The 19319-nt window shown below is 30.8% G+C and overlaps 1 protein-coding gene across 1 annotated transcript; it reads right to left on the bottom strand.

Moving 5' to 3' along the window:
- Window positions 1-17596: 17596 nt before the first annotated feature.
- Window positions 17597-19319, bottom strand: LOC126661102 (protein NRT1/ PTR FAMILY 2.3-like). The gene is made up of 3 exons (XM_050354884.2): window positions 19179-19319; window positions 18890-19104; window positions 17597-18809 (listed from the first exon to the last, which is right to left on the bottom strand). The coding sequence occupies exons 1-3, from the start codon at window positions 19255-19257 to the stop codon at window positions 17709-17711; spliced, it is 1395 nt and encodes a 464-aa protein (XP_050210841.1). The 5' UTR covers window positions 19258-19319; the 3' UTR covers window positions 17597-17708.

Raw genomic sequence — 19319 nt, 5'->3', positions numbered from 1 at the left:
GGTTTCCGAAGCTGTTAATGGAGGTAGATTAGTTAGGATTTAGTTTTTTTTATGTTTTCTGGGTATTTTGGCTCTACTTAATTATGTTGTACTTTTTTATTTAAATGAAATGAAATTTCAGCTAATCTCTTTAGCTTTTACGTAAGTTCAACTTCATTATGCTATCAGAAATATTAAAAAGATCCACCACTGGAAATATTCCCCCCGGTACTGTCAGTTGGGATTGGAGTTTTTTGTTTTGTTCCTACCAGTAGCACGGGTCATTTAATGAAGCAAAAATATGGCAGGCAACTCCAAAAACATGTTCAATCTCCCTAACCCTAACCCTAACCCTAACCCTAACAGCAGGTCCAACGGTAATATTGTCTCTCTAGTCTTCTTCTTCGACATGGCATCAGAGAGAGGAGGCTACTGTATTTGGAAAATGTTAAACCCTAGAGAGCCAAGAAATTATATTATGACCTACAAACAAGTCACTGTCTCATTTTCTTAGTGTAGTTATAATAACAGCTTTTATTTCAGATAACTGTCGTTTACATTATATAACATAACATTTCCTCATTGACTAGCTTTATTATGTCAAAAGTTGAAGATTCTTTTAATATAATTTTGTAGAATTAACTTTTTTATGATATTCTAAGCCAATATTTAAAGGGATGAGTTGATTCTTTATGCAAAGCTTGGCTAAGTCAGTATGAGGTTTTGAATATATAAAAATGGCGGACCCTTTAATTAAATATTTGAAATTTTTATCTGTATTTATTACACAATGATAGAATTAAAATAACTAAGTATATAAAATTTCAGTTGATTATTCGTATCAATTGTTTAATGGATGATATAGATATGAGTGTTATAGTGGTTAAGTTATGATTACTATGTGTTTTTGTTCTTTTACGGTAGGGAAAATTTGATTATTTAGAGTTGTGGTTTTTGAAATGGTTTTTTGATTTGCTTTGAAATTACAAATATTAAAATTTATTAGTAGTTATTTCAGAAATTAAAGATCAAACTGAATTTTAGGACAAATTCAATTCAATTCGTCTTTGCTTTTTGGTTTTTTAATTTTTAGTTTTACTGAAATAAAAAACCATTGCTTTTATTTGTTGGAAAAAAAGTTAAAAACTAAAATCAATAAGTAAAAAATATTAAATTTAAATCAAAGTGAGCTTATTGTAGTGTACTAAAATGATTATTTTTCAAAAAAATAAGGATCCGGTTTGAAATTACAAATATTAAAATTTATTAGTTATTTCAGAAATTAAAGACCAAACTGAATTTTAGGATAAATTCAATTTAATTCGGATTCTCTTTTTGGTGTTTTGATTTTTAGTTTTACTGAAATCAAAAACTATTGCTTTTATTTTTTGGAAAAAAAGTTAAAAACTAAAATCGATAAGTAAAAAATATTAAATTTAAATCAAAGTGAACTTGTTGTAAAGTACTATACAATTTAGCATTTTATTTTTCACAAAATATGAATAATCACTTTAGTTTATTTCCTTTTTTGTTTTTATTATTTTAAAATTATAAACCGAACATGCATAAAAATTAAATGACAGCAAGATCACCTTATCGCCAAACAGGGCTATGCTTCCTTTACCATGACTCTTAAATCCCTCCCAAGTCCACATTCACAGGGTTCAAAGGAATTTGAAAAGAGAGAGTATTTTATTATTATAAAAATAAATTTATTTTTGTAAAAAGGCAAAACTGGTATTTTCACAAATATTTTAGCTTTTCATTGCATGGGTATAAGTTTTTTTTCTTTGAAACCATTTTTCTAGACACTCTAAACTATCAAATTGAACTCTTTTTATTTGGACAAAATTTAAAATAAACCGTTAATATTAACTATATCATTTTATGTTATAAAAATAATAAACAGATCATCTTCTTTGCAAATTAAAAAAAAATTAAAACCTACAAACCCCATTTTGAGAATTTTATATGCATATATTTGCAAAATTTTGAGAATTTACAGTTGATGATTTATTGGTTTATGAGAATTTAAAAACTTAAGAATATTTACATTAGTTCGTTTCCTTTTTTGTTTTTAGTATTTAAAAATTATAAACCAAACATGCAGAAAAATTAAATACGCAAACCGGTTTAATTTTTCAATTAAATCATCTGTTACCCATATCTAATCAGAGAATAAAAATGTTTTTGATTCAAGTGAATAGTGCTTAGGAATCAAATTAGACCGGGCGTTTTGGCCATAAACTAAATAGGCCAATTCAGTTTAATTCTTTAAAAATTGAAAATACGGTTCAACCGAGTTAAATTAAATTAGAATGGGTTTTATTAATTATAAATTTAAAAAATTAATCTCGTATCAGATCAATTTACTAGAAACATTGGTCAATTATAAATGGAGAATAAAAATTGAAAAGTAAACGAAAAAGGCCAAAATAAAATATACCTTATTTGTGCAAATTCTGTCCAAAACAGACAACTTAACCTGTACAGACAAAGCAAATTCTGTCCAAAGCAAATTATGTTAGCAAAAGTGCTCCACTTTGCTCAATTGTACGCGTACTCCACTTTGCCCAACTGTACAAAATAGGCCATATTTTTTTTAACGGAAGATATTAGATGCTTCATTAATGGGAAACGACTTTACAAAAGTCTCGAGTTTAACCACGCTAATTGTGCTAGCGGGTCATTACAGAAATCGATTTCTCTAAGGGCTTTTTTGGCCACTCGGTGTGCCACCTAATTACAATTGCGTTTTACAAAGGAAAAGGAAAAGGCTCTCAGTCTAGCACAGAGGTCCCTACAATCCTGGAGAATGACATCCACATTAACATCCACTGTGCAGCCATCTCTCATCGCATCAATTATCTCCTTCGCATCTCCTTCGAAAACAGGGTCTGGGAGCTTCAATTGCAACGCAAGCGCAATGGCTTCTCTGAGGGCGGTAGCTTCTACAACTGCTGGTGACAAGGCGTGTACAATCCGGCAAGCACTCGAGGAAATGACTCTTCCAGTATGATCTCTTGCTACACATGCCCCTGCTCCAGTCCTAGATTGGGGTATGAAAGCCCCATCGAAATTAATTTTGGTAGCATTTAACTGTGGAGGCCTCCATTGGGCTGGATCTGAGCTTGGAGGTTGTCTCGAGTTAACCGGATTAAAACTGTCCTCCCTTTCTACTGCCTCCACATACTCCTGATAAAGGTTCTCAGCCATTGCAAGCACCGCCGGCGGATCAGTGTCTTCCTCCTTGAAGATAAGTGAATTCCTAGTCAACCAAGACGCCCAAAGAACCCACGCTGCCTTTGCCATAAGGGCTTTGCCATTATCCAAGTTCACAAGCTGTTTACAGATGCTGACCCAACAATCAACCACACTCCCTTCCTCAGGGATCAAACTTCCGAGGGTACTTCCCCATCCAATCCAGATGATCTCCACAAATGGACAGTGGAAAAAGAGATGGGCAGTAGTCTCCATTTTATTACACCTTGAACATAGGCCAGCTCTATCCCGGCATCTCGATCGAATATTATCATTTGTTGCCAACCCATTGTTGAGTACTTTCCATAGGAAGCATCTAACCTTTGGAGGTAACTTAATCTGCCAGAAACCTTTCCAGTTGAAGTCACCTATGGGACTCGAATTCCTTGCTCTTTCTGAAGTCCCTCCTATAGCGAGATGGTAGGCCGACTTGACAGAGAATAGACCATTCCGGGTGTGGTGCCAAATCCACCTATCTTCCTGCCCCGTCCTACTAATGGGAAGCGTCAAGATTGCTTCTGCTTCGGTCGTAGAAAAAAGTGAGCGAACTAAAGGCTCATTCCACCCTTGGTTATTACTTAACATAAGATCACGAGGTCGGTGGATCCCAGGAGGTAGTACCGTATGAGGAGTGACTCTAAAAGGCGGTTGTATGGGTAACCAAGGATCTTCCGAGATGAATAAGCTTGTACCTGACCGGACCTGCCACCGGACCCCATCTAAGAGCAGAGTCCTCCCTTTTAAGATACTTTGCCATGCCCATGAGGCGTTCGAGTGCTGCTGGGCATCTAGGAATTGGTTTTATTTTTTGGTTTTTTAAAATATATTAAAAGTAATTTTAAAAATCTACACCAAATTATAAAATATTTTAATCAGTTAAATCCATGAAAATATAAATATTACTTGTAATTGTATTAAATATAATTCTTAAAAAAAATTATATGAAAATAGAAATCCATTCAATTGCTTGTCATTTTCTAAATTAAATTAGCAACACAGCAGAGAATACTAAAATAAATAATTAAAATTTTAGAATTGAGATTTTTAAAATATATAATGAGTAAAGAAGGAGATTTACGCGAGAGGCTATTAATAAAATGTGGTACTTGCAAAATCTTTAAAGGATTTTTGATGAAATAATTCATCTTTAGGAAAAAAAATTCCCTATAAATACCATTTGGAAAATTAATTTCCAAATGGTGCTTGGACCGGCAAGTATTACTTGTGAACTGTGTACCAATTTGCAAGTCATAATTGTGAATTTGTATCAATTACTAAAAAATTTGGGTAATTAACATTAACTACCACCAATTAGGGGCGGAACTAGGGAGGATCAGCCCTCCTCACTAATATTTTTTTCTTTTAAAAGTTGGTATATTTTCTGGTAGAGGCGGTTATAATCGCTCCTAGAAACCGCCCCTACATGTGTTAGAGGCGGGTTTTTTCCTATAGGGACAGTTACAGTCGCCCCCTAAAACTGCAAATTTACACATTTAAACTGTTTTACAGACGTGTAATTGTTTTTGAATAGACGAACGTAAAAATTTCGACCCTCTTAAATTGGAGTCCTAGTTCCGCAACTAGCGCCAATTCGCAAGTCATGTTTGCGAGTTGGTGCTAAGTCAATGATTGGGAAGATAAAAAGTTTTATTTCCCCAGTCAATGGAGGAATGATTATCCCATCATTAAAAAATAAATTAAAAAATAAATTAAAAAATATATTAAAAATTAATAATATACATTCATTTCTTCAAAAATTAGTTTCATTTTTTTTACCAAATACATTTATTATTTTGAAAAAAATAATAAATTGAAAAATTAAACACAAATTGTACATTGTCGTAATAAACAAAAACAATAGTATATAAAAATTATGAAAAATACATATCCTAATAAAAAAAATATACAACAATATAGCATGAAAAATACTATTGGAGATCGATTCATTCATCTCTAATAATTGTACTCTTATTTTAGAATAACTATTTTAAATATCTCAGTTCAAAATAGTTTTCCATTAATTCTAAAAAAATAGCTTTTTCAATATTTTATCGAAATACATGGACTACGATCCCTCAAACGGCAGTTACGTAAGTTTTTGGATCAATTTTGAAATCAAGTTCACTTCTTCCTTAAAATATTTTTATCTAAACTAATCGTGTTTAAAATATTAAAATATAGCTGAAAATCGATTTCATTTATCTCTAAAATCATACTTTGGGTTTCAAATAATCTATTTTATTTAATAGTCTTTATCAATCGAGAATCATTTTTTCAGATTCTATCAAATTATGCGGACTTTAATCCCGTCAAGTGGGTATATAGGTTTTTCAGATTAAATCTGAAAATCAAATCCACCTTTCTTTTTATATCTTATTAGTGTGAAACCCTCGCTTTGCTTCTGAAAAATAATAATAAATGAATAGTTAAAATATAATAAATAACACTTCAATGTGTTTCATAAGAATTTTTTAAAGTTATTTGATTATAACTATATTTTAATTTTTATAGTAAATTGTAAATTAACATTAATTTTTAATTTTAAGAGATCGTCTTTCTATATGAATACGAGTGTATTATTATAGATAAGTAATCAGTTAATCTGACTTTAAAATTTATTTGGCGATCTACAAACAAAAGTCCATATTATCCTTTTAAAATATTTCATTCTATATTAAGTTATCAAAAATGTATTTATTATTTATTTAAGCGCTTTTGATATAGCTCTATACAAATTTAAATTTTTTAAAATATATATTTCATAGTTATATACAATGACGGATTCCAGGTGATTTTTTAAAGTATAAAAAATATATTATCATATTTCATAAATATATTAAATTATAAAGATTGATAGAAAAATTAAATAGACAAAAATATAAAACTAAATTCATTTTACTGATATTATTTGAAATTTATAATTTATCAAAGTTCACAATTACCATATAAGTACCCATGGTTAAATTAAATTAGTCTAAATTCATAATATTAGTAGAAGTAGTATTTTCAATGTAATTTTATCCTGCAAATTAAATTATAAACTTTTTTTGTGTAAGATATTATAGTATTTGATCCACAAATTTAATAAATAGTAATAAATTATATTTTTCGTTGTATATTTTTCATAAATATATGTTCATGAATAAATAAGTTGAAAGAAAAAACAAAAAATTATGTCTAATGTGTAAGTGCTAGTTTAGTTATGAATAAATAGATTTAGGATTTTGAGAAAAGGAAAAAATAATAGGGTTTTTTTCTCTCTCTTTTACTGCAAGGGGCAACATAATTTTCATCTAACAAAACAGACTTTTGATTTCTATAAAGGGACAATTCATTTGAGAATGAGCAATAAGCCAATTTGGACAATAAGGATATATAAGAAAAACACATAGAGAGTGCCATGTGGCATTAACAATTTTTTTAAGTTTAGGGGTAAACAATTAACCCTTATAAGTAACTACTTCCTCAAAAAATTAAGGTATCATAGGAATTTTTCTGAATTTATTTAAAAAATAGAGGATTTTTTGTTACAGAGGACTAAAATCATTGTTCAATGTAGAGTGATTTTGGTTCTCTTTTATATGTGAACATGGGTTCTTTTGTAATTAAATAAAAAAAATTAGGTTTATTCTATCATAGAAGGCAAGAAATTACTAAAAGAGGCAAATAAAGATATTTATGTTGTGTTATTTTTTCTATAATTATTATCAAATTAGATGATATTTTGGTAAAGAGAACCAAAATCACCATACAATGTACAGTGATTTTGGTTCTCTTTTAAACTATATATATAAATTTATCCATTTTATTTTATTAAATTTTTATTTTGATTCAAAATATTTTAATTTGACTGGTTGCTTCATTTTCAAAATTTTAAATTCGAAATCGATTCCATTCATCTCATAAAATTGCAAATCAATTTTAAAAATTACATCCATCTTCTAAAGTCCGATTTTTTAAAATCTTTTATTTCTTTTCTAATTTTTTATTCTTGTTTCTCAATCCAATGATTTTTATAATTTTGTTATTTATTTAAGCGCCTTATTATTATTTTATGCATATTTTTTACATTTAAAATATCTATATTTTATGATTTATTTATTTATCCTCTCTCTTAAAACAAATAAAATTATGTAGTATCCTGCACTCCATTTTCCATACAAATAAATAAAATAAAACTTCTATACACGATATTATCTTGCATAAGGTACTTTAATATTAATTTAAAAATAAAACATACGTTGGCACGTAAGCATGCCAATAAAATTAATTAGTGAAAATTTGAATAACACAATCATTATATATAGGGTTAATATAAAAAAAATCACGAACTTTACACATTTTCTCATTTTAATCACGCAGTTTAAATTTTCTCATTTTCATGCACGAACTACCATTTGTTTTCAAATTCATGCACGGTGGTGAGGTGACACTCATTCATTAGTACAATGACCTTCATCTCGGTGGATAACACCAATGGAGCCGTGACAGCTCAGTACTGTGCATGAATTTGAGAAAATGACGGTAAAAACGACAATGTTTCGTTATTTTTGAAAATATAATTTGTTATCATACACGGCATTAAGGACTTGAAAATAGTTTTTTGCTAAATTAAAGAATTAGATAAAAACAAAAATTAGTTTAAGAACTGGATGAACAAAAACAGGTATAGTTTAAGAATCTGGAAATGAGTTATTCCTTTTATGTTTATATAAGCATGAAACGCATATGTTGTATCTGAATGATGCATTTTATTGTGTTTTAATATTAGTGATGATATGGATATATTGTTGAGGCCTAATTACTTAAAAATTATCCACTTTTAAATTTTTTTCAATTGCACCATCATATAGGAAAACGACCAATCATATTCTAACCTGTATAATTGAGTTTTAATTGTACAAAAAACATTAAATTGACATCTTTTTACTTGAAATCCTAAATATCTAAGTGCAATATTAATCCCAAAACGCAAATCTAGGTCTACAATTCCAAACTCTAACATCTCAACAGGAAAATCAAAAACACAACCTGAAAAAAAAAATTGCGTTCTACAGCACCTACTATCTTCCACTTATAACAAGTACGACATCAAAATAATCGATAATAATACCTAAGACTTCATACAAAATTTCCGTTAAAACGAACACTCCTAGAATCATCTGGTTCAAACGACTAATACCAAACTCAATAATTTCATCAACTATGCGAATCATAAAACACAAAACTCATACCATTATTCAAAGGAAAACGTGCATGCACTTATTTCATGATAACATAATCTTCAGATTAGTAATAAATAATCTCTATCATACTGACTCCTCCAATCATTCAAAAATAAACAGACTGATATAAACTGAGGTAACTAACCATCAACTTACCTTTAAACTATATTTCACAGATCTAACTTAATTCTACACACCAAAAAAAAGTTCAGTATTCAAATCAACTGTATCCAAATTTTCAAAAATTTAAACTCTCAATCAACAGTATCGATCAACCATCCTGGTTATTGAAATCTATTAATCGCGATCCCCGATTCTTGAATTGGCTAACTCATATAGCCAAATCGAACTCAAATTCTCAAAATTATGCCATCCATTAATTATTGTCTCGTATATAAAGAGAGATCACTACGACCAATTCATCACGACCGGATTGTTAGTTATGCTAAAAAAAACCACTAGGGTAATAAAATCTTTTAATACCCAAAATCTTTTATTCTCAAAATTTTCCGCTCCTCTTTAAAAGACTCTACGTCTTAAACTTCCTTTTGTATTCAAAATTCAAATACCTTTACCGTTGAAAAACCATAAGCTTTGTGAACCTTTGAAATTTTTCAAAATATTCACGTTTTAAATCCGAACTTTACCCTTACTTTTAAATACGTTTGCAAATTTATGAAATAGTTCAACTGGCAAAATGTATGTTCTCTTTAAGTCAAACTTGCTAAAATCAATTTATCCTTCTTTTTATAAAATTAAAACTGTGGCAAAATTCTCTGTCTTTAAAATAACCATTGATGTTTCAAACATCCAAATTTTAATTCGCTTTTAAATTTTCTCAAACAAAAATACAACTTGAAGAATCGTTCAACCGAAAAATTTATTAGTCCTTTTAAATCAAATTTGACAAAACTTATTCCTTTCCTCAGAAGGGTAAAATTTTAACAACGCAAATCTCTTTATTTATGAAAATACTTTTACATCTATTTACCCAAAGTAATTGGACAAAATCTAATCTGAAAGATAAAGTCTTGTTAAAACAAAAATATAATGCATACACACACATGGAGCATAACCAACATCCTTAATCCACAAATCCTTAAATCACAAATCGAAAATTATCACGAACACTTCCTAATTTGAATCTAACCATACACCGCACTTGGAACAACTATATCTCGAGCGCAACCTCAAAGTCATTTTCACTTCCTATGATACACATGATTCTGATAATACAGACTGATCTCTAACAACGTAATCATCCAAAAAATCCACCACCATCATCACAGAGTATTTGTCTGGCTACCTTTCGATAACTGTTTCAAAATCATTTGAAATCCGACAACTTATAAATAATTTTATCACACAGTGACTCGCGAGCTCGTTTCAAAACACTTTTCTCAAAACACTTTATCGATAAAAATTCATTTTACATAATTGAGTGCCAGGGTGATGTCATCTCTCATCCCCAAAGATTTGCATCCAACCCTAATCATTACTATGCACGTGATGCATGTACTATTATGCATGTATTAATTATTGATTTATTTTTTATTTAGTGAACATACTTAGTGCTCAATGCAATTCTATTCGTGAAATTCAAAATGCATGTTCATGATATGTCTGGGCACAATTACGTGTTGAAAATATTTTAACAAATTAACCTTTGAAATCCATTTCTCGATAAAACATTTGCTAGAATTTACACTCTGTGAGATGTGTACTCAATAACCTTGAAACACTTCTCAAATTTCATACTTGCAATCTACCAACATTCGATGCTATATAACAACTCAACCTAATAATTTCGTTACAACTCTTTCGTATAAAATACCAACTAACCTCAACCCAAACTGAAACTTATACCCAACGAAATAACATATCACATACGTTCCTACAAAACTTACCGCCATCTCCCGCATCGCATCATCAGACTTGATGAAAAACATCAGTGTATTAATCTCAATCTTCTCGGATCAAAATTTCCAATATCCTTTCCAGAATAATCAGAAACCGTCAACCATCCCAAGGGAATACTTCCCTTATCTTTCTCGATATCAAAATCCAAAGATTTCGGTTCACAATAATATTATGGCAAACCCAGCTTAATCCAAAGTCGATACTAGATCAAAAGAGGGTCTGAACAAAGGTTCAACTCACAATCAAACCAAACATCAGGTATCAACCATAACCGCGTGAAATAAATCATCTCACGTGTTTCTCCGCACTAAGAGACAAAATATAAGCAATCAACGTATTCCAACCAAACTTGCGAGATACATAACGCAAATTAAAACAAAAAATATTGTGATTCCTACAAACCATAAACCACGCAAGCATTGCCATTAAGCACATTTAACCCAAACATACTTAAAGGACAAAAATCAAAATATGCCACACAAGCTTTAAATTCTTATAACAAAATCAACCTGTAATAAATTATCCTTTAAAAGTACGCTTCAAAATTCATTATTGAAATTTAAAGTCAACCATAAAACTTTCAAATTTTTTTGAGCCCCACTGTTAAAACAAATTAGTATCCGGAAAATATCTTCTTATAATTTCATTGCTTAAAATAATTCCCAAAATATCTCAATCCACAAAACTATCGAGTTGGCCGAGTCATTACAACTTCCAAGCCCAACTCCCGGTTTGGGTGACCCAAGTCAAACCCCAAAACAATCGTTTATGAAACGTATTCAAAACATCTGTAAATCCGGAAAAATATTTAAATAAAATTTTCCATCCTTTCAAAATTGAGAGCTCAACGCAACCCAACCGCTAAAATAGCAACATAAAAACTCAAATGAGAAATCTTTAATCTCAAACAGTCATTTCGTAAATTCAAAAACTTCAAAATGTTGACATGCCACCACATGGTAAAATAACTTCAACGATATTACATTCTCAAAACAACGACCTACCTTATAATAATATCATTCGAAAAATAATCGTTTGTCAACACCAAACCAAACATAAGATTTCAAAATACAAGAAATTCCCTTTTTACTGGCAACTTAACCAAAATCAAAATTTTAAAGAGTTAAAATATAAACTTCTCTTCTGATTTTATGTCAAAACATAAATCGAATAAAAACAATTTCTCAATAAAAACCCTTAAAACAACATGTGGCCAAACCATGTATGACCACAAAACACGTTTTAAAGTTTAAACCCAAAAAATCTTTACTTAGAAAAACAAGGCTAACGCCCAGATCAAATTTAAAATCAACAATCGAGGCAAAAGCAAAGAATGTACTCACCATATAATCCATCGTTATTAAATCAATAACGGCATAAAAGTCAAAGTTTATGAAACAACATCATATCCAATATGAATTTAGAAAAATTACCAACATAAGACTTTCCGAGAAATCAGAAGCAATTAAAATCACCCAAGTGAAATAACCTCAACATGATAAAACACAGCAAGTAACATCCAAGAGAAATTAATTATCGATCATAACATCAACACCAAATAAAGACAGACAGACATCACCTATAAGATGTAGGCTGAAAATTTGGAAATAAAAGATGACGTTTAAAAGACAAGACACGAATCTTAATTCCGCAGTAGTTCCTATGACACGACATCACTTATCATGCCAAAACACATAACACATATATAACATACATAAGGCCTTGGTTTGAAACCAAAGCTCTGATACCAACTTTGTCACGACCCATTTTCATGAATCGCGACCGGCGCTAGGGTATGGGTATGGTTGTACCAAAACCCGTAGCTAGCCTTACATATAACCTTATAAATACATAACCTGCAAGAAACCAATGCTCGGGGTCAACCGAGACTTCAGCCTAGTTCTAGCAGTTCATAAATTACAACATTTATATAATATATGGTCGATCAATTCCGAGTCTCCAACATAGCATAAATATTTAATAACCCAAGTTATTATATTAATGTCAAAACAACACTTAAATCAATAGAATAATTCTGATAACAAGTATTAGACAAATACGACTTCTAATTACTACTGCGGTCTAAGAATAAAATCAGTTTAGTAGTTTTAATAAAATAAAATAAACCTCCGAGGAAATAAAGAATCGGAGACCAGCTGACTCGCTCAAATCATAACCCTGGAAAATTTGGGAAAACAACTGGGTCAGATATACTGAGATGAGTTCATACAACTATTTACATTTATTAAGTGAAAACATTTAAAAACCTTAAAACATTTGTAAAGCATTTTACCATTATGGACAAGCATTGAAACCCTAAACCACAAATATCTAAATCCAGTTATCGTGTCGGTGATACGTATCTCCATAACCGATCCCGAATGTCACTCAAATAAAACACGTGAGTCCCAGGAGATGTATCTTCCACCGGCGCCCTCACTAGGTGAGACGTATCTCTAACCTACCTCAAATACCATATATGATCATACCAGTGCGCACGCAGTCTCGATGATGCCCATCGAGTAGCCCGTTCCAATTCAGATCCATAATGCCGAAAAACAGTTCGAAAGCTGTTTATACAATATGTATATATGCAAAAATACAATTTACTTAATAAAGCGGTAAATAGCGATATAAACTCACTGCTTGCTAATCCACGTGATAACTCCCGGCAAGCAGTCTAAACTCGGTTCGCCTCAAAAGCATGAACGGTCGACGGGTCTAGACAAGGTATAAATAATAATTAAAACCAGACCCTAACTCTAGAGATTACTAGACACCATGTAGGACTAGTACAACACGATAGAACCAATGCATAAGCCAACATAGATTAATTACACATACACCAACCATAAGCCAAAACCATAAAATAAGTTAAGTCCTATTGAGTTCCATTTGAAATAAAAATCCGGAAACTTTCCAAACCATTTGGTAAAATATTTCAAAGCCACAATGGTACTTAGCCGAGTCAAATAAGACTTCCAAGCTTAATTCACATGTCGAGCGACCCAAGTCTAACCCGACCCAACATAACCAAGTTGTAAATAAATGTTCAAAATCCGGAATCAAATAATAATTCAAAACCCAAGTTTGAAAAACAAGGAACTCAATATCGCTAAATCAACAATTAACCAACACATAGCAAGTGTTTAAATAAAATCCACAACAAATTAACTTGCTTGAAATTGACAACACAAACCATAGCTTTTATGTAACAATTTAACAAGTCGAGTTATTGATACTTAGAATAACACTTAGCCAAAGTAGTATTCCAAGTAATCTTGTAATCAACATACCAAGACACTACAAGAATTTAACAAATGACATTTGACATAAACAATTTCTATTTTCAGCTTCAATTCCTCTTGTCAAAACATGCCAATTGATCACAATAATCAAACCAATTAACCAACAATTTAATATACACAAACCCCACTAATCAAACTCTATTACTTTGATTTTAAATCATCAATCACATGCTAAATCCATTATTTACAGCCCTATAATCAAGAACAATAAAACAGTTTATAGTATTTCAATTCCCTACAACATTGTAACCATTCAACCTATGGATTTACAACAACCAAGCATGATTTTATTAACTCTAACAACATAGATCCACTTTAAAACATTATGGCAGCCAATGATTCAACTAAAACAGTTTATACAATCCACACAACCTATAATTTGAATCTTTATCACAATAAACAAGATTTAATCCATAACAATGCCAAATACAATGATGTTAGCCAAAACATTATAATTCAACCTAAATCATAAAGAATCAGCCACAACATAAACAAAACTCAAGGCACAACAATCAACAATACCAAGGTAATCTACAACCTAACAATCGCAGCGATATAAAACGATTAAAAGCAAAGGAAAAGGGATTAAATACCTTGATAGATCAAAGAGTATAAGAATCTGAAAGATGGGTTGGATTCGAAGCTACAAAATTGATTTGAATGGAAAACCATAAGCCTCAATCTATTAAACTAAGAATTGAGATTGAAAAACAAGATTTAAACCACTTATCAAGAGTTTTGGACACCACAAATCAAAGGAAAAACGCCAAGGAAGTGATTAGTTTTAGGGTTTTAGAAATTGAATATGGGCTGTTTAGGTCGAGTAAAAGTCTATTTAAAGCCTCCAAACGAACCCAACCGGTTCTATGGCCGGTTCTGCCCAGTAAAACTGGTTATAGAACCGGTTTGCTCACTGAAACCAAAAAAATCGAAGTGGACCGGACCTACGGCTTGATCTACCCAGCAGGTCCGGTTCACAGGTCCGGTTGACCCAAAAAAAGTCAAAACGACGATCCGAACGAATGAAAGATAATCCTGTTAGGTACAACATATCCAAAATGCAGCCCGATCCGACGGTTCAATTGGAAGGTATGAACGTTTTACTACAACATGGCAGATTTGGAAAACATGCAAACATTCTTTCGATAACAACCCGGAAATAAATCAATTCAACATCAAATACTTAAAGGTTCAAGGGGCACACGTAAGTCATTCAACATGACACAACCAAGGGACCACCTACGCTAATTCGCACATAAATCAATTTGAAAACAAGTCGGAAGCACAACGAGAACATGTCGAAGTGAAAACACAACCAAAGTCCATCACAACCCAAACTTTAATCGGACAACCAACCACCAAACCAAGTTATAAAAATACGGGTTATTACAATTTTTCTGGTGGACGATAGCGGAATTTCCGGCAGGCGGTGGCGAATTTGTAAATCGGAAGAGTACGGTGAACCGTTGTGGGGTCAGAAGCGGTTTCAATAGAATTTAAGTTTTTAGTTGAATTTAAAAAAATAAGTAATTGTATATCAATTTAATTTTTCATTTAAGACTTGTTTGTATTTTTTCAAATAGAGAGGAATATAATATTAAATATTTAGTTGGTTTGAATATTATTGTCCTTAGAGTAATAAAATCATCTGAAATTTTTAATTTGAGGAACAATTAAAACTCAAACATGCAGGTTAATATATAATTAGCCGTGTATGGATGGTTTGTAAGTAATTAAACTTATTATTGATGTTGTTTTTAAAAATATTATAGTGACTTTCAGTATTTTCAGGGGTTTCAGAGCTATCACTTCCATTCTCTAGCGCCGGTTGGACCCAAGATTTCCAGTCGTGACAAATATATGTACTCTTAATTGATTTATTTGTATCAACTAAATTAAATTGATTACGCTTCAATAATAATGACAATTAATATTTTTTTATTTTTTATAATTTTAATAGTTAAAATAATTTTATATGTATTTTATGAATTATTTTAAATTACTAATTGATAAAAATACATTAAAAAGATAAATGCACTAATTATTTAATAAGGATATCACAAGTAGTTAGTAGAATTTTAATTAAATAAATTAAATTTTTAAATATATGTGTAAATCAAATAACTCTATTTTTTATGTACGGATGGAGTATATAATGATTATTTTAAATAATCTAACAAATAAATATATTTTTTCTTAAATTCTTCAAATATTATCAAATCGAATCTGAAACCTTTACATTTGTAAATAATTTAAAAAGAAATTAAGATTTTAACTCGATGGCTCGATCTAGAACATACATTTAAACTAATATGTGATGTCTAGTTGACAGATCTACTTACGAAAACAGTAAATAAATTAAGATCTTTTACGAAAATACTTATTTCGTCTAGTTTTTGAAAATATATACTTTGATTTCTTTTTTTATTACAAAAATATGTTCTTTTTTTCTTTTTCTTTTTTGCAATTTTTTTTTTAGTAGATCATTAGTAGATTTTGGTAGATTGAAAAGAGCTTACTTTTGCAAAAATAAAAATGCTAAAAGAGCATATTTAAAAAATAAATAAAGTGTAACAAAAAATATTGAAAAAATACATACATGGCGTAATTTCTTTAATAAATTCTCAACTGTTCAGCTAATAAAATTCAGTTCTCGGCTCTATCAATATCAAACTAATTTCTTATATCAAAAATTATAGGCATGAATCTTATTCAACCAACACATGACAAACCCTTCATAAAAAAGGAATAAAAATCAGTGTTTTAATCCTCTAAAAAAAAGGATCGGCGTTTGAAAAACCATACATGGCTGACCGACCAAACTAGTTAATTCGGAGATCAGTCAGCGGTCAACTTCAGAATGTGCAAAAACATAAACCTGGTCAAATAGGTTAGACCGAATCAAATTTGTCAGTCAACCGATGTTTGAACCGCTAGTCAAACTGAAAAATATAATTAGTGACAAAAATATTATCACTAACTATAAGCTTTTTTTATAAAAAAAACATCCAACTATTGAACCAGCAAGCGAATTGGTTAATTTGTAAGCTGAGGGCCTCGCCGGTTCAACCACTGATTTGATTATGTAAAACAGTGATTAGGATATTATTATTATTTTTAAATAATTTTACTTAATTTTGATTAAAAGATTGAAATTGAGAGAATCTAATATATATATATATATATATATATATATATATATATATATATATATATATATATATATTACAATTAACGGTAACTTAATTATTTTAGAGATATTATAATTTAATAAATTTTTATGTATTGATATAATATATATTATCTTCGATTTAACAAAAAAATTCAATTGCAGAATATAAATTTTTCAAACTTTGGACTAATAATTAGCAAACTAATCATATTCATTTCGATTAATCTTAACATATAATGCTAACCATTCAACAAAAGCCAAACAACTTCTGTTTTCCAATTTTCCTTGACTCTTTCTCCTACATAAACAAACAGTTTTCTTTGTTTTGATCTCATGAGGTTACCACAAAATAAATTTATCAACAGTGATTATGTTAATTTACTGTAAAAACCAAAGGAACGAGATAAAAAACGAGCGGAAGTATCTCAGGTCGTCCTCAAATTCCTATGGAAAAGATGTTTAATGGAAAAGATGTTTAAAATATATAAAAAAAGTGTTGACTCTAAAAAATTGAATCAGTCCATATTTTTGAAATTACTTTGTAAAAACATGATCATCATTTAATCTTTTTCTTTTTTATCAAGAGGAGAGGCCAAGGTCAAAGAAAACAAAGACTCCCACAATGTCATCATTTGGAATATTGTGGGAGAAACCAAGAGTTTGCTGTCCATTTTTTAAAGCTTAACTTTTTTTGTGATGAATTTTAAAGCTTAACTTATGATAAAAAAAATGAAATAAATCAAAGAACCCCATACAAAATGAAATAAATAAAAGTATGCTATTCAAAATGAAATAAATCAAAACATGATCATAGCTACGTAACTTATAACTTCCATGAGCAGCTTATGAAGCTTCGTCATTACCAGCTTGGAACTTAAAAGTTGGAAACTCAAAGCTCTTGGTAAAAATTAAATGGAACGCAAAGTTGAGGCACCCCATCGCTGCCAACATCCAATACACATAATCCAATCTTCCATCATTAATATTATGAGGCAGCCAGCCTGTGAATTGAACGAATAATTGAATAATTATTATGCTCACAAAATATCCCATTGCAAGTGAGAATTTACGCATAACAACATCACTTATTCCTTCTACTGGCCATTTTCGACAGTACATTCTTCTGTGTCCTCTGGAATGAAATCCATACTTAAACCCTGATACTGCTTCGGGTACTATGAGCCATAAGGCCGACATCGAACTGGAGTTGTTTGTGAGTTGATCGAGCCTTCGGGACTCGATCAAAGCAGATGCTACGAGAGTGAGGATGGTCAAGACATGGGTTAATCCGACACCTAAGGAGATTTTTAGTTTCTTACATCGTGAGGCTATGACAAAGTCGATGATAGCTACCAAAAGAAATTCAGTTGGTACCGAGAAGAATCCGAAACAACTTGCTGGCATTCTGAAGTCCGGTCCGATGTGCCTGTTCATAGTTAGGGCTTGAAGAGTTATTAGGAAGTTGAACATATTATCAGAGGCTTGCAAGAAAATGTCGGTCAAAAACAATGGGATAAATTTAATCAAGTATTTGACTTCGTCTTCGTCTTCACAACTAAATAATTTATCCACTCGAACCCGATAATTTTTTGATGAAATCCTAATAGTGGTTCTAAATGAAAAAATTCCATACAAAAAAAGGACTAATCCCATCGCATTAACGAGGCAACAAATCGCAAACCCTAAACCCCAACCTAACTTTTCTTCTACATAACAGATAAGCGTGACAATACTTACTACGAAAACATCCTTAGAAACATCTTTACCAGAGACCCGACTAAAAGTTTGTGGCTTATCAAACTGATCTCTTCTCATAAATCCATAAGGATTAATTAGGGCTATAAATCCTAATAAACCCAGTGCTATGCACACCAAGAGCAATCCAAATTGATATTTTGATGGGGTTTCAGGCGGCGCATGTACTTGCGTTAGCACAACCATACCCTGCAAAATTGTACAGTTAATTAAATCCACAGCGAAAAAAGTTGAGTTATCAAAATATAAAAAAATGGCGATCGACTTACGAGTAAGGAAATGAAGGAAAAAATTGTCATAATAGGTGAGTCGAAGAAGGAATAATCTGCAGCAAGTCCGGCAATTACAACCATAGAAACGCAACCGTAAATCAAACTACAGATTTGAATGGCGATGCTGCTCTTTATATTGTACTCAAACATCAAAAACACTAATAAATTGACTGACACCCCATAACTTGATACTGCGAATGCCATCCAAGTTGCTGCATGAAAATAAATATCAACAAAATATTCAATTTTAATATTTAATTGGAATAAAATGGTGAGCTTTAATTACCAGAAAGTAGGCAATTAGCGTCCCCGCCTCCTCTTCCTACTGATGTTTCTCCATTTGTTATTTCTTCCGTTTCTTCCATTTCTTTTTTTCTTCACTATTTTTTTTTACTAATACTAACAGTGGGACTGTTCTATTTCAATT

The sequence above is a fragment of the Mercurialis annua genome, linkage group LG8, assembly GCF_937616625.2.
Source record: "Mercurialis annua linkage group LG8, ddMerAnnu1.2, whole genome shotgun sequence".
Taxonomy (NCBI): Eukaryota; Viridiplantae; Streptophyta; class Magnoliopsida; order Malpighiales; family Euphorbiaceae; genus Mercurialis; species Mercurialis annua.
The sequence above is the reverse complement of the archived record's forward strand: the minus strand, read 5'-3'. Positions and strand labels throughout refer to the sequence as shown.